General features: G+C 45.0%; 3 protein-coding genes across 3 annotated transcripts; 1 reads left to right on the top strand and 2 right to left on the bottom strand.

Moving 5' to 3' along the window:
* Nucleotides 1–9490: 9490 nt before the first annotated feature.
* LOC117579995 lies at nucleotides 9491–10166 on the top strand. The gene has a single exon (XM_034266192.1). The coding sequence runs from the start codon at nucleotides 9533–9535 to the stop codon at nucleotides 10043–10045; it is 513 nt and encodes a 170-aa protein (XP_034122083.1). The 5' UTR covers nucleotides 9491–9532; the 3' UTR covers nucleotides 10046–10166.
* An 89-nt stretch (nucleotides 10167–10255) lies between these two features.
* LOC117579994 (glycerophosphocholine phosphodiesterase GPCPD1) lies at nucleotides 10256–12669 on the bottom strand. Its single transcript, XM_034266191.1, has one exon. The coding sequence runs from the start codon at nucleotides 12514–12516 to the stop codon at nucleotides 10405–10407; it is 2112 nt and encodes a 703-aa protein (XP_034122082.1). The 5' UTR covers nucleotides 12517–12669; the 3' UTR covers nucleotides 10256–10404.
* Nucleotides 12670–13057: 388 nt separating this feature from the next.
* LOC117579103 lies at nucleotides 13058–13893 on the bottom strand. The gene is made up of 3 exons (XM_034264826.1): nucleotides 13678–13893; nucleotides 13548–13614; nucleotides 13058–13497 (listed from the first exon to the last, which is right to left on the bottom strand). The coding sequence occupies exons 1-3, from the start codon at nucleotides 13816–13818 to the stop codon at nucleotides 13178–13180; spliced, it is 528 nt and encodes a 175-aa protein (XP_034120717.1). The 5' UTR covers nucleotides 13819–13893; the 3' UTR covers nucleotides 13058–13177.
* Between the last annotated feature and the right edge of the window lie 9 nt (nucleotides 13894–13902).

Below are 13902 nucleotides of genomic sequence, written 5' to 3' on the forward strand. Positions count from 1 at the left end.
ATTTTCAAATGGAATACGGAAACCATGGGATTAAGCTGATCATTGATTTGAAGGGTGTTTTCATGGAAATATTCTTAATGGCAACATCAAATGGTTTATGCTGAATGAAGACCAAGAGGCCAATTGTTTTCCTTAGGCTGGTTTTAACCTATTAAATCCTTTAAGGCTGCCATCCCTTCAATGCCTGCATCGATTGCTGCCCCTTGCTACTGGTTCTGGCCTGGCAATTATAAATTAATATTCCCTTTGCTTCTTTATTAACCCAACTTTGGCGAGGAAGTGCGGAAAAAAGTGGCAGCTGTTCCCCCTACAACCTCCCTGCTTTTTTCCATACATTTTTTTTTTGCTCAACTTTAATGAACAGCAGAGGAAAACAGTGAGCCAAGGGCAGTCAGTGGTCAGACGAGCAGGGAGGAAGTGCGGGCAGGTAAAGTGAGTGCAATGGGCGCATGAAAATCGAAAAACCTAATCAAGCAAATTGGCCATAAAAATAAATCGTATAAGCCGGAGGATGTAGTCGATGTGAGTGTGTGCCACACCTCTGACTCTCCCTCTCTAACGTTCTAAGCCTTTAAGTTTCCAATTCATATGTGGCAATGCCACTGATACTGCTGTTGCCTCCGGGGCATCGATGTAGGATGCAGAACGCACATGCCACAATGAGCTTAGCTGAGCTGGTGGCAAATGCGGCGAGTGGCATTCAACTTTGTGTTTGCTCAGTGTAGCGAGTAGTGGCGGATGCCTCCGAGGTCCGAGGCTCACTGAAGTGCATATCAAAGCAAACTAATGAATAAATTCATTGAATCCGTGGCTCCAGCATTCGGCATCCACCACTCGATATTTGCGCAGCATTTCGACAACAAATCGCCACATTGCCACACTCTCTCTGGTCCAACTCAATCGAGTGGAGAACATTTTGGGGGGAGAATTTGCAATGAATTTTGGCCAGACAGTGAAGGATATGGACGGCGTTTTGTTTGTTAAAAGGGATCCCTAGTCCACCTGCTGAAAACACAACCCAACCCTTTTCGGCTCTTATTTATGGCGCCCTACTCGGGCGTAACATGAAAGTGAAAGTGTTTTTGTAATGCTCTTAACCAGCTCCCTCAATGAGCTGCTAATTTGAGAAAGGACCCATAAAGGATACGCACCTGTGGCTGTGGCCCATTAAAACGTTGCGCATGGCATGGCAGTATACTTTATTTGTCAATTAATCAAGGCTCGGCTTCGGTTCAATTAAAATGTTAGAGGCCTTACCAATTGCCAAAGGCTCATGAACATTTGTAATTGGTTTCAGGTGTACAGTCGGGGCAGCTGCAGTTAATTGAGCGAGTAAATTTATGAAACAGGAAGCTAAGGAATATATCCATGAATATTTTGCAAGCTAAAGTTCAACTTTAATCTAATGAACCGAAACTTCTGGCTCGATCTCGATCTCTGGGGGCTCAGTTTGGGGTTTAATCACACCCCAAGGAGTGATGTAATTTTAAATAAATGTTGACCCACATCACGGAAGGAAACATTTTTTGTATACAACATTATGCACATAAATCTCTTCCATTTGATTACATTAACTATCTCGCTGCCTCGCTCTCTCTCTCTCTCTCTCTCTCTCTGTCTCTGTTTGTGTGCAGTGCCTAGCAAAAAAAATACCCAAATCAAAAAGTGTTACAAAATATAAAAGTCAAAGTCAAATTCAATTTGAAAGCGAGCCGGTTTCTCCTCTGTTACACTCTGATTCTGATTCTATGAGTTCCCTTCCTTCGAGTGGGTATCTGTGTTCCTATTTCTACGCTGTTACACGTTGATTCACCCCTCAACCCTTGCTCTCTTTCTGGGCCTTTGCTCCCCTTTCGCTGCTTGCATTTGTTTCGACTTTTACGAGTATTTTCATTGTGCATTGCTTCTTCTGGTTGGCAATTTGTTTTTCTTTTGCCATTTTTGTTGTCGGGTTTGTCTAGAGCTTGGCTATATGATTGCTCTGGCCAGTGACTCTTTGTGGGGAAGGTTCTGTGGCGCGCTTTTCCACAATCCGTTGATTGTTTTCGTTGGCATTGGCGCTGGCCCTAGCTTTCCCATCATCGCAGTTTTTTCCTGTGCTTCCTGTCCAGAAACTTGCATAGATTTGCGACGCTTTTTGCAGACATCTCCCTCGGGGGAAATTGTCAGAGAAACAGAGTCAGCTACGGAGAGGGGTAAATATATCGTTATGGTATTACTTTTTCCGTTTGCTTTCTGTATGGCTGCTCTGCTGTCCGTTTCATTTATTAAATCACCCTCGTCAGTCAGGTTCGTTGACGTTTTGGAGCTTTCAGTTTCAGTTTCGCTGGTTTTTGGGGTAGATTATTGTGTTTAATAAAAAATTAAGTGCACGGTTCAAAGTAGAAACATTGGCCATAAGCCAACATCAAATCACTCATACGCAGCTTTGTCCCCTTGCCCCCCATCCAGCTGCAGCCAGCCATTGCCGATGCGTGTCACGTTTCAATTGTTTCAATAGGAGCTCAGGCTTTAGGGGGTTCTTTCCCTCCCCTCGGTCTCGTGCTCTCGCGTGACGCATGTGTAGAAAAATAAATATTAAGGTATAGAGAAAAAAGAATGTATAATATATGTATTTAATATATGTATGTATATACTTATCTGTGTGTTGGGAATGCGTTGTGGGGCCTTCCGACGCGGTCATGACAAGGACAAGTTCCAACAAGTGTGCGGACATAAATGTCGTTATCATTAGGTGGCCAAACACGAGGGAAAGACAAAAAGAGCAAAGAGACAATTGGTACATATTGAATGCCATGAATGATTAAATGCAAACTGAGCAAGGTTAAACAAGGAAAACGAACTTGATTTTAGGGATGAGACTTTCAACTTTAAAAGTATTTTTGCACACAGTGTATTGACTCAAATCCGGGGAAAACGCGAGAAAATACATGAGCTACCGACTACCAAATGTAAGAAAACAGTTCTTTAAGCCACAATTTAACGGAAACAGAAACCAGAGCAAGAACAAAAAAATCTAAAAACTCCAAAGAAATGTAATGGCATGCTCGGCAAACAGCACTTAACAACTACATACATGCAGGCACCTTGAGGCGCCACAAAACTAATATTGGCAGCTGCCAAAAACCGCGTTCGGGGCCGGGCAGGCAAATAAAAAGCCATTGTTGATCCATCTATCAAAACGGGAGAACCTGCACAGCCCCCTCCAGCCTCATGGGTGCTCTGGATACTTACTCATGACCAAGTCGAACCACAGCCAACTCAGGGTAGCAGCACACACTCACACACACACACACACACACAAAAAAGTGTTCAAGTGTTGGACAAATAGAAAAACTACCGTCCGACCACAAGTTAAATGTAAAAAATTGTGTGTGTTGCACAGAGCACCCCTCTCCCAGTCACTCCCCTCGCTCTATCAACTTTCAAAATTATTAAAACCCACAAATTTACAAAGTTCCCCCGCATCGAAGAAGCAAAGGTATAAAAGTTTTATGCCTGGCGTCAATTTAATTATTGGATACGCAACGTCTCCCGCATACCGTCCTGTCCAGGTGCTCCAGGAGCAGCAAGGAGCAGGTGTGTGTGTGCGAGCCAAGCGACGCCAAGCGAAGCCAAGCCTGCCGTTTTGTATATTAAATATCAGGTACCAAGTCGAGGCGGCAAATGTTTGAGAACATTTTAAATTGAAAAACTTTTGACCATCACACAAATTAAAAAATAAACCGGGAATAAACTTCTTTACCCAACGAGCGAGGAAACGGACAACAAACGCGGGAGCAGGAGTGAGGGAGACACAGAGAAATCATTAAAAAATGAATCCCTCCATCGGCTTAAGGGGCTTGAAGTGAGATTGCCAATATCTATGGCCTGCCACATGCAGTTGCCACAATGCAGCAGCAGCAGCGGCAGTAGAGCAGAAGTCACGTGCTGCCACAAATTGATTGCACCAGCAGCACCAAACAAACGTGTAAATAAAAAATGAATAAAATAACGTAAAAACCGCTGCCAAACGAGTACAAATATTTATGAATAACTTTGGCCATTTGCGCATTTCAATTGTTTTTAATTATTTTCCCAACACCGCAACCACGCTCTGTCCGTGTAAAATAAAGCTCATTGTAAATCACGAAAAAGTATACATAGTACATACATAAATACATACATATATGTATGCAAATTAACTTTAATGCATGCCAAACGATGAAATGAGCTTAATTAATTGGCGGCAACTGTGTCAGAGATTTAATTTTCACCCCAAAATCCATGTGTAAATATGGCAGGCAAATAAAAGATATAAATTCCAGCCAACTAAAACTTTAAATTGATCTTTAAAGCAATTTAAATTTAAATTTAATACATACATACATATGTACATAAAAAACAGAATGAAAACTGATTTATTTATTTATTTCATGCTGTAATAAATTTACTTCACAAACCCAAACTTAACTCGAAATTGTAACTATCCATTTCTACTTTAAGCTAAAAGCGCAATAACCTAGCGCTTCTCAATTCCCTGGCCCCAACTAAATGGTTCTCTTTACCTAGTCCAACCCACTAGAACTCGTGTTTGAAGGCAACCAATTTCATGACTTTTTCATAGTACAAGTGGCTACGGCGTTTGGTCTGCTTGTTTAGGTTGGCAAACAATTCGCATTTTTGCTTGTTCAGAGCCAAGGCCAAATGCAACCCATCAAAAATGAGGGGCACAGCCTGAAAGCACCTTAAAGTCAAGGCCAATATATGTACGGGTAGTACAGTGTTTCATCTCGGGCATATGCCATTGACAGAAAGGCTACTACATAAATAGAGCCCTTTAAGCGACGTGAAACCCCATCCATCCATCCTTCAATATGCCAGCAGACGCCTCTGCTCCTCTCCAACTGCCAGCTCTTCGTTCTTCAGAGCCCTTTTAATTTGTCTGGCTGGTCACTCACTTAACTTGATGTGTGTTTTTTCGGGCCTTTGCTCTACCTGGCTACCAACACTTGACTGCCACGCGCTCCGTTTCGTGGCTTTCTGGCAACAGCTCAATTTCATGTTTAACAAGCTAAAATGCACGGCAATTGGGGGCTCCACACGAAGAATAAACAAACAAAAACTTGGAGTTGCGTTGGGTTTTTACTCGCATTATGCAAAACTGGTGGCCAGGACTCGATTTCGCTTCCGCGCTTGTTGCATATAAATTCCATTGGGCTCTTTCTTGATTCAAGCCGCGGGCTTTAGGATAATCATCACCATCATCATCATTGTCTGTGGCAAGACCGAGCTTATTCGTTTTTGGCCAAAAAGTATTAAAAAGTTGCATTTCCCATTATTTTATTTTTTATTTTTTATTTTCCATTCCTTTGATCTGCCAACGAACGCCGAAGAACGATGTGGACGAGACAGCGATGAGGCTCATTGCAATGCAATTTCCATCGCCTCTTGTTTTTCATTCATTGTTTTTTCTCCTTTCTGCCCCCTGTCTGTTGCTTAACTGGCGTGAAAATGGTGGATTTCAGTTGTATTAATTTTTAAATAGTCTTGTGGCGCCTGCAATCCACATTGAACAGGGCCACGGCATCCATGGAGCGGCCCTCGCACCCTGCTGGCATGTGTCTGTCTGTGTGTGGCATGTGGCAGCTGCTCATTGGCTTCGACTCGACTGGACGTAAGCCCAGCTACATGGAACGCGCACAATTAAAAGCTTTTTCATTTCTCTTCTCGGAAAACCAATGGCCATGGCATCGACATGGACTCTGAGTGGAATCCAATAGCCTAAGAAATGACTAATATTGAAGCTTAAAGTTTTCCTTGTGGGTTGTCGCTTATCTGCTTTTGCTTGCCATCGACTGATCAGATATTTACATAAATCATTTCATTTGATCAGCCTTGAGCCTTGAGCCGATTTATGATACCCGCTGGGCATAGAGAAAATGGCCCACATGCTAAGCCGTCAACTTGTTGCGACCCTTCGGCACAGCTCCTGCTCCCAGCTCCAGGCCTTACTTTGATTTGTGGCCAAAATGGTTGGCATATTTAAGGCCTTAAGGTGGCCCAAGTGGCTGGGTGGTTTTCAGCTGCCCCATTTGTATGCAAGCCCACGAAACTGGAGAGCGAAAGAAACTTATTTAGCCCAAGTGGGATGTAAGTTTAGTTTAATAGTTGCTCGAACGCGAGTTTTGGCAACTCCAGTCGCGTCGCGTTTTAATGCAAATTAAAACGTTGGCGGCGCCAAAAAGTTGTTCGTGCTCCATCATTTTTGGCGCGGCCAAGGATTAAATTGGGCCAGCAGACGCCAGCCAGCAGGAAAGTGTCTCAGACCCAAGTAGTCCTAGCCGGAAAATATTCCGTCACTGGCGGACAAACGGTTGCTTACTCCGCATTTCTTTTGAAGGTTGCTGCCGATTTTGTCACACGTTTTCTGGCACTTTGTAGCCAAATAACAAAAGCCATCAAGACTTGGTTAAGGGCATGCGTCTGGGCCATAAACTTGATGGCCGGTTGTCTGGGGAGTGAGCCATTAAAGCAGGCTTAATTAGTTTTGTTACAGGCCATGGGATATGATGATTAAAGTAAAAGATACTCCTATGTATTCGTGCATCTTCGTATGTATGTACGTACATAAGTATATACATATGTACGTATTCTGTAATTAGAAGAAATTTTGATGCTTCTCAGATATCTGTACACTCAGAGAAAAGTTTTAGTTGCATCTAAATTTACGTCATTTATGTCATTACATTTGTAAATACAGTGAAAAAACTATAATTGAAGTATTATCAATGGTTTGAAATCGGTCTAAAAATATTAAATTCCTAAAAACTAGTAAAAATACATTTTAAAAGATTAATATTTAGGCCAAAGTCTAGTTTAATTATTTGATTTAATTACTATTTAATTAATCTCTCAGTATGTTCATCTTCGTCTCTCTCTCTGTGTTTATTTCTGCATAAATTACGCATAAATTAAAATCATATTATTAGCAAATATGAGGGTCGTATGTACACTAAACACTCCACGAAATAGTACGTAGATCTAGAGAGTAACAGGCTGATTCGGTCATTAGTATAGCTTTTGCTGCTGAGGTTTATTTATTGTATTCTGTATTAGCTTTATAAGTAGTACCAAATATTACGTATATGTGTACATAAATGGTCCAACAGATACCAATATTTAAACATATTACTCTTTCCTACCCTTCCAACTGTTACACATCGTTTCGTTCAATTTTGTATTTTAATATGCAATAAAGTGGTGAAAAAATTCGATTTCCCCTTTAATTTCCTTTTGACATATTTAAATGCAGAACTCATATGCAATATTTCCCATTCCCACTCCCTCATTGCCAACCATTCCCATTTCCCAATTGATACAAATTAAATTTGTGTTTAATTCAATTGAAAATATTTTTACTCGATATCAATTCAATTTTCATTGCGACTCTTTCCTTTCCATGGTAATGCTTGAGCAGGAGTCCACATAGCAATTGATGGGCGCATGAAGGAAAATATCCATCAGTATTGGCAGTCTGGGGCCTGACTCTCGGCACAGAATCCTCTCTTCTCTTTTCCGCTCTTTTTGTCTTTTGTCAATTTCGACTTGGCATTTTGGCTTTTGCGGTTGTTTTTCAAAAAGCAAGCCAAGTATTTGCATTATCCGTCTCGACACTGAAACGGGATTTTCTGTGTGGAAATGCCTCGGTTTCTGTGGGCTGTGGCTGCCAGTGGTTTGTCCTCCTCGACCCCTTTCCTGTTGCTGATGCTGCTGCAATCTCTATTGTTGCTCCTGCGCTCCGTTCCGTTCATCTCTGTCTACTGTTGGTTGGTGAGCAATTTAATTGAATTATTTGTAGTGCCTTGGCCTGGCCCTAGTTCTGTCTGGATCTGTGGCAGGTTGCTCTAATTAGTTGGGCAAAGGCAATGGCATCAGCAAATGGTATCAGCAATGGCAGAGGCAGCGGCAGCGGCAGTGACAGTGGCAGCGGTAGCGGCAGCGGCAAAGGCGTTTAATTAGCTCGCCTTCAGTTGGAAATTGAGGTGAGCCGCGGCCCAGGGTTAAGCTCCTTAACAAGGCTACAGCCTAAGGGCATTAGGTAGCACGAGTAGAGGTTTAAGTGAAGGGCAGTCAGTCAGCCAGCCAGTCATTCAGCCAGTCACTCGAAGAGCCTGTCGGAGCCATCTATTATGACCAAATTGAATTGCTAACAAGCTAAGGAGTCGACAACAAATGTCATTCATCCACAATCACAGCATTTAAATTAATTTCACGTGCCATTTTTCTCCCCCTCACCTGCTGCTTTGCTGTTCCATGGAGCAATTTAATGATTCAGCGAATATCTGCCTGGCTGGCTGACATTGTCTAGTCTCCTGTGGGTGCCAGATCCTTAGCTATTCATCCTGCGTGCTGTATAAGCAGTCCCTAGGCTGTGACATGTTTCTATTAGAGATGCACAAAGCTGAACTGTGACGGGGAATCACTGTAAATACTCTTAGAATTTATTTTATATTGAAAACGGAAGCAAACCGGTATTTTCTTAAAGGGAAATAATTTTAATACAATTCAAATTTACATAATAGAAAGTAAAGAGCAGCCTCAAAACAGTTAAGAAATCACAGGAAAGCACTTGCCAAATAACGTGACTGGACCAGCCTGTAGCTGTGAATCGTTTTCTGGCAATTTCGATCCTGGCAGAGCTTGTTATTGGCTTTTGCCTAGGCTGTCTGTCATGTCATTTATCCTAAAAAAAAATAAAAACGAAAAAAAGAAGATGAGAATCTGCCATAAACACGTCGCACACGTATGCGCCATTTTAAAAAGTGGCGTCGAGCCTCACTTCCTCTTAAATGTTGTCGTTGATTTGGTTGCTTCTGCTCGAAGGCAGCACTGCATTTGAATTCAATTGAATCCCAGATGCTTATGAAGTCGTTAGAGTCTCCCCGTCCCACTTCATGCCCCTTGTGCTGCCTCCACAGTTGCGTCGACAATATTGTCACATCGTCGAAAATAATTGCCGGAAATACAAAAGGAAGGCGCCGGGCGCACACACAGATAGATAGAAACCCAAACCAAACCAAACCAAACCAAATCGAATCGAATCGCACTGAGAGGAAGCGAATGAACGGAATGCGAATAGATTTCCAATTTTCTCAGCATCTATTCCCAGTGGGGGTGGTCGGGCAATGGGAGGAAGCACCACAGGGAGTCCTTGTCAGTGTGGCTTACGTGGCGTATACTCAACTATAATTAATTACGCCCTTTGTGTGTCTCTGGAGGAGTGGTAGTGGGACTTGGAGTGGAACTGGGAGTGGGCGTGGAATAAGATAGGATGAGGATGATTCCATTTCTTGAGTGGCTTCTTTTCAATTTCAATTGTTGACTGTGGCGCCGCTTGCTGCGGCTTGCCCACTGCCCACATCGGGTCATTCCACTCTATGAGTAAAGCTGCAGGCCGTGTGGGTATAAAAACCCGCTTCGATTGCCTGGCTAGCCACATTCATGCACTGCCAGTGCAACAGCTCACAAGGAACAAGTTCGAACTACTAGGATGGCCCAACTCCATCTGCTGCTCTACTGTGCCACAACTCTGCTGATTGCCAACGCCCTGGTGCTGACGCCACAACTGCTCAGCGCCGCCGCTGCCGCCTCTGGGGCCGATAATGAGCAAGGGGGAATCATTGGAAAATCGAAGACATCGTCCTATCCCTTTCCGCTCGACGACGATGTAGAGGGCGTGGAGCTGCCCATGGAGGTGGAGGCCCAAGAGGATCAGGCGCAAACGCAGCGACAGTCGCAGCAGCAGCAGCATTCGATGCCACCACCTTGGCTGGAGTTTGCCGAGGATCCAGTACCGCCCAAGCATCGCATTAGCCACAAGCCCACCGTCATTAAGCATCCGACAAACGGCTTCCACAAGCTCTCCTCTCACGGCCACCGCTCCTGCTACGTGGAGATCACCAAGCATGTGGAGGGCATCTGCCAGTCGATGCCCCTTGGCAGTGCCTGTGTCACCGATGACTACATGGTCATCTACAACGATGGCAACTGCTCCACCCAGTAACCAGTAGCAACCATTAGCCAGTGTACCATACGAGTGTCTGTGCCCTAAGTGTCTATGCGGATGAGGAGTACGACTACCTGATGCGCGTTTCTGTGTACTGTTCACAACCCAAAAAAAAAAATTAAAACCAAAATCCAATCCAATACAAACAATTTGTATAAATAAATCAAATAAAATACAAATAATTAACCATTTAGTAACAATTTTCTGCTTATAATGAGATCGATTATTAAATTATTAAAGTGTATTAGCTAATCTCCGAATTATTTGATACATTTTGAAGTTAAAACCATGCCAAAAATTTACCTTATTAAATTCTAGCTAGAAAGAAACACTCTCTCCACCCCTCTGTCTCCTCTCTATCTCAATTTTGGCCAAATGGTTGGCTTTGGTGGCTTTGCGCCCGGAATGCTCGATGAATTCCCACTTGCCACACACTGAGCCCCAAACAGTTCCAGCAGTTGGGGCGCCCTAAAGAAGGAGGAACGTTTCCAGCTGACGGGACCCACACGATCCATTTGATCATAGATTAGGCCACTCACATCCATTGCACGAAGTTGCTCCAGCAAATGCTCATTCTGCAGATCATTGCCCCATAGGAAGAGCACCTGCTTGAGGTCCAGAGCAATGCTCACCAGCTGCTGCTTCTGGGCAAAGTTCTCCACGTGCAGCGCGGTGCCCAGAATATCTGCGGAATGAGCAAAATTGACAGCCTGCTGGTAGCTCTGGGCTCTGAGATCCATGTAGGGATCCCAGATGTGCGATCGGCCAATGCTCATCAGGATGATGGGAAAGACCTGTTGCTTGAGCCGGATCATGGTGCAGATGTCCGCATCGAAGCTGGCAAAGATCAGGGGACGACCGCAGCCGTAGCGAATCGAGATCTGCAGGATTCTATCCACATAGACGTTCTTGTTGAGGCTCTGCGTGGACTCCAGTAGACCCGAAGCCATCAATTGGGGCCACTTGATCTCCACCAGGAGGCCCAATGACTTGGGCAGCGTCTCGTACACCTCCGACAGTTTTGGGAAGATTCGTTGGGTTTGGCTGGCGTCCATCAGGTTAAGGTGCGAGTACTCCTGCAGGCTCCAACGCTTCAGAATGAACACGCGACTGGCCTTTAGCTCCGCGTACGTTAGTTCCCGAATCAGCACGTAGCGCAGATCGAAGCGATCTCTGATCTGCTGATCCTTGGCCGCAGTGTAGAACCCAAAGCCGTGCCATACGATGGGCACGTAGTCCTTGGTGAGCTGGACGTCCAGCTGGACCATGTCTCCACGGACCCGCATCACTGCCAGGAAACTTTCAATGGTGTTCTCTGTGTGTGTGGTCGAGGCCTGGTAGTAGCTGGCGCCCACTCCTCGATAGCCCACATCCATGGTGGGCCAATTGTCGGGCCAGTAGTGATGAAAGCTCTCCCGCAGATTGCCCGCTTCCACCTTGGGCATGGGCAGCACCACCAAATAGGGCAGACTCAGCTGTCCAATGGCCCTGGTCTGTAGGCTGGCGAATATCGGCAGCTGTAGGGTGCCGCGACTGCCACGGATTTGCTCGGGAAAAATGTAGACCTCGCCCAGTGACTGCTTGCTGCTGCTGCCAGTCTGATAGATGGACAGGCGGAAGGCATTGTAGATGTTCAGCGGCTGACTGACGCGAAAGATCACAATCGAGCCCTGGCTGTACTTCACTCCCAGCTGGGAGAGTGGCCGGAACTCGGAATGATTGTAGGCGTATCGGGAGACCTCAATCCGTGAGTCATCAATCACATTGAGGGGCGTCAGCAGTAATCGCAGCTTGGCCTTGCTGCCCAGCCCAGAGATGATCATGTGCTCCTGCCACACAAATTTCAGCTCAATTACGTACTCATGCTGCAACCAGCCGCGCTCCAGGTGGAAGCCACCACCCACCGAACGGGGATAAGCTTCACCGAATATGTCCAGGCCGGGGGAACGATAGATCTCGTAGGTCTGCACCATTCTGGCCACCTTCTGGCCTTCCCAGCTGCGCAGTATCCGCTTGCCCTGGCCATTTTTCGAGTAGATCAGGTAGCGATAGTAGAACCGCTGACTGGCACACACCCACAAACGGAGATACCACTTGGTCCTGGCTTTGTTCTGCTCCTTCATGGGCACTGCCTTCTCCAGCTGCCAGTGGCCAAGTGAGGCATGATCCCCGCTGACGGCAATGTACTCGTCGGCAGCCAGACGAATGTTGTGCCTCAGCTCCAGACTGAAGATCCGAAAGAGGGGCACACAGATGAAGCTGCGAGCCGATACCTGACCGGCCGGCTGCTCATCGTCAAAGATCTTAAAGGCCTGCAGCTGCTCGGTGGCAAAGACAAGCGTTTCATTCAGTTCCGTTCGACTGCTGGTGGCACAACGCAATGATAGGGGCAGGGACAGAAGCACAAGCGGCAACAGCAGTATGCTAATTGATTTTAACACATTCAACAACACACAAGATCGATACATTTTTGTTCATTCCACACAGATTTTTGGGGCATCATCATCTCGCCAACGAAACAAGTTTTCTCTTTCCGACAAAATGAAGTGAGGCGCCCGAAACAAAACTTAAAGACAAAACGAAACGAAACCGACGCGAATGCGCAGGCAACTTGACCCAACGATGACAAACAAACGAATGAAAGAATCTCTTAAAGCTCAGCAGAGTTTTGTTTTCATTGAAATTGGATTTGATTTTGGGATTTCCGTATCGAAGATCTTCTGTGGATGCTCTCTGCACCCATCGTTGATTAATAAGTCCAGCACACTAATTGAGTTGGAAGGTGAGAGAGGAGGTCTAACGATTGCCTCTGAACAGATAGAAGATAGATGGAAGGTGGGTTAATTAAAGCCTGATGAAGATATATGCCCCATAAAGTAGATTTTAATGTGCGGGTGAAACCTCTTTCACCTGTGCAGAGATCAAAGCATTTATTTTGATTATTTACCCAGCGGCTGGGTACTCTGCCGAGAGTATCTAAACTTCGGCCACTGCTGCACAATTCTCTCATTGTTTTTAAGTTATTCGCAGATATATTTTTGACCAATTTTGGCATATGCTCGTATGTAAATTTCCGGCTAAAGAAAGTTGGGCCAGCAGAGAGTCGGAGAATGAGTCTCTCGTGTTGCTTTAAATATTGTCGTCATCGATCAGGGGCTTGAGATAATGCGGATGGTATTCCAAATGCAGATATCTGGACAAATGCCAACGCTGCCAGGGCTCATGCTGCTGATTTTCGCAGTTTTCTGGCTTCATCACCAGCGTAAAGTTGTGCAACGATAGATTAACCGACTTGAGGTAGCCACTGACGGCATCGATTGTCTCCTGTGTGGGTTCCTTGGACCTGGTGTAGATGGCCAGAAGATGACGGAACCAGGGCAGAGAGCAGTGAAGTTCCACAGCATAATTAGCGTAGTCCGTCATAGTGATGCGTGTCCAATAGAGATCCACTAGGAATACAAATCAAATATATTAATCAAACAGGAGCTTGTGTGCTTACGGTCGCTGAGGTAGCAACGTGTCACTGCCTCTGGATTGCTACCATAAATCCACCAGCCGCCCTTGATCTTTAAGTTATTAACAATCGATTGCTTATCAATTTTCAAGATCATTTAACATCACTTTCTCACCTTCTCTCGGTCAACTGGAAATTCTTTGTATAAACACTTCCACGCCCTGGCCGTTCGGATGGGTGACAGCCACACCAAAAGCCACAGACAAAGACCCATGCGGAGGCATAGGCATTCCCACTGGCTCTTCCAAAGCCACATGCAAATGAGTTGTGCTCTAATTGACCATAAACTGAACTGGCTTTAGGCCTGGCTCTTACACGACTGCCCGCCCAGCCTTTCTTT

The sequence above is a fragment of the Drosophila guanche genome, unplaced genomic scaffold (assembly GCF_900245975.1).
Source record: "Drosophila guanche unplaced genomic scaffold, DGUA_6, whole genome shotgun sequence".
Lineage (NCBI taxonomy): Eukaryota > Metazoa > Arthropoda > Insecta > Diptera > Drosophilidae > Drosophila > Drosophila guanche.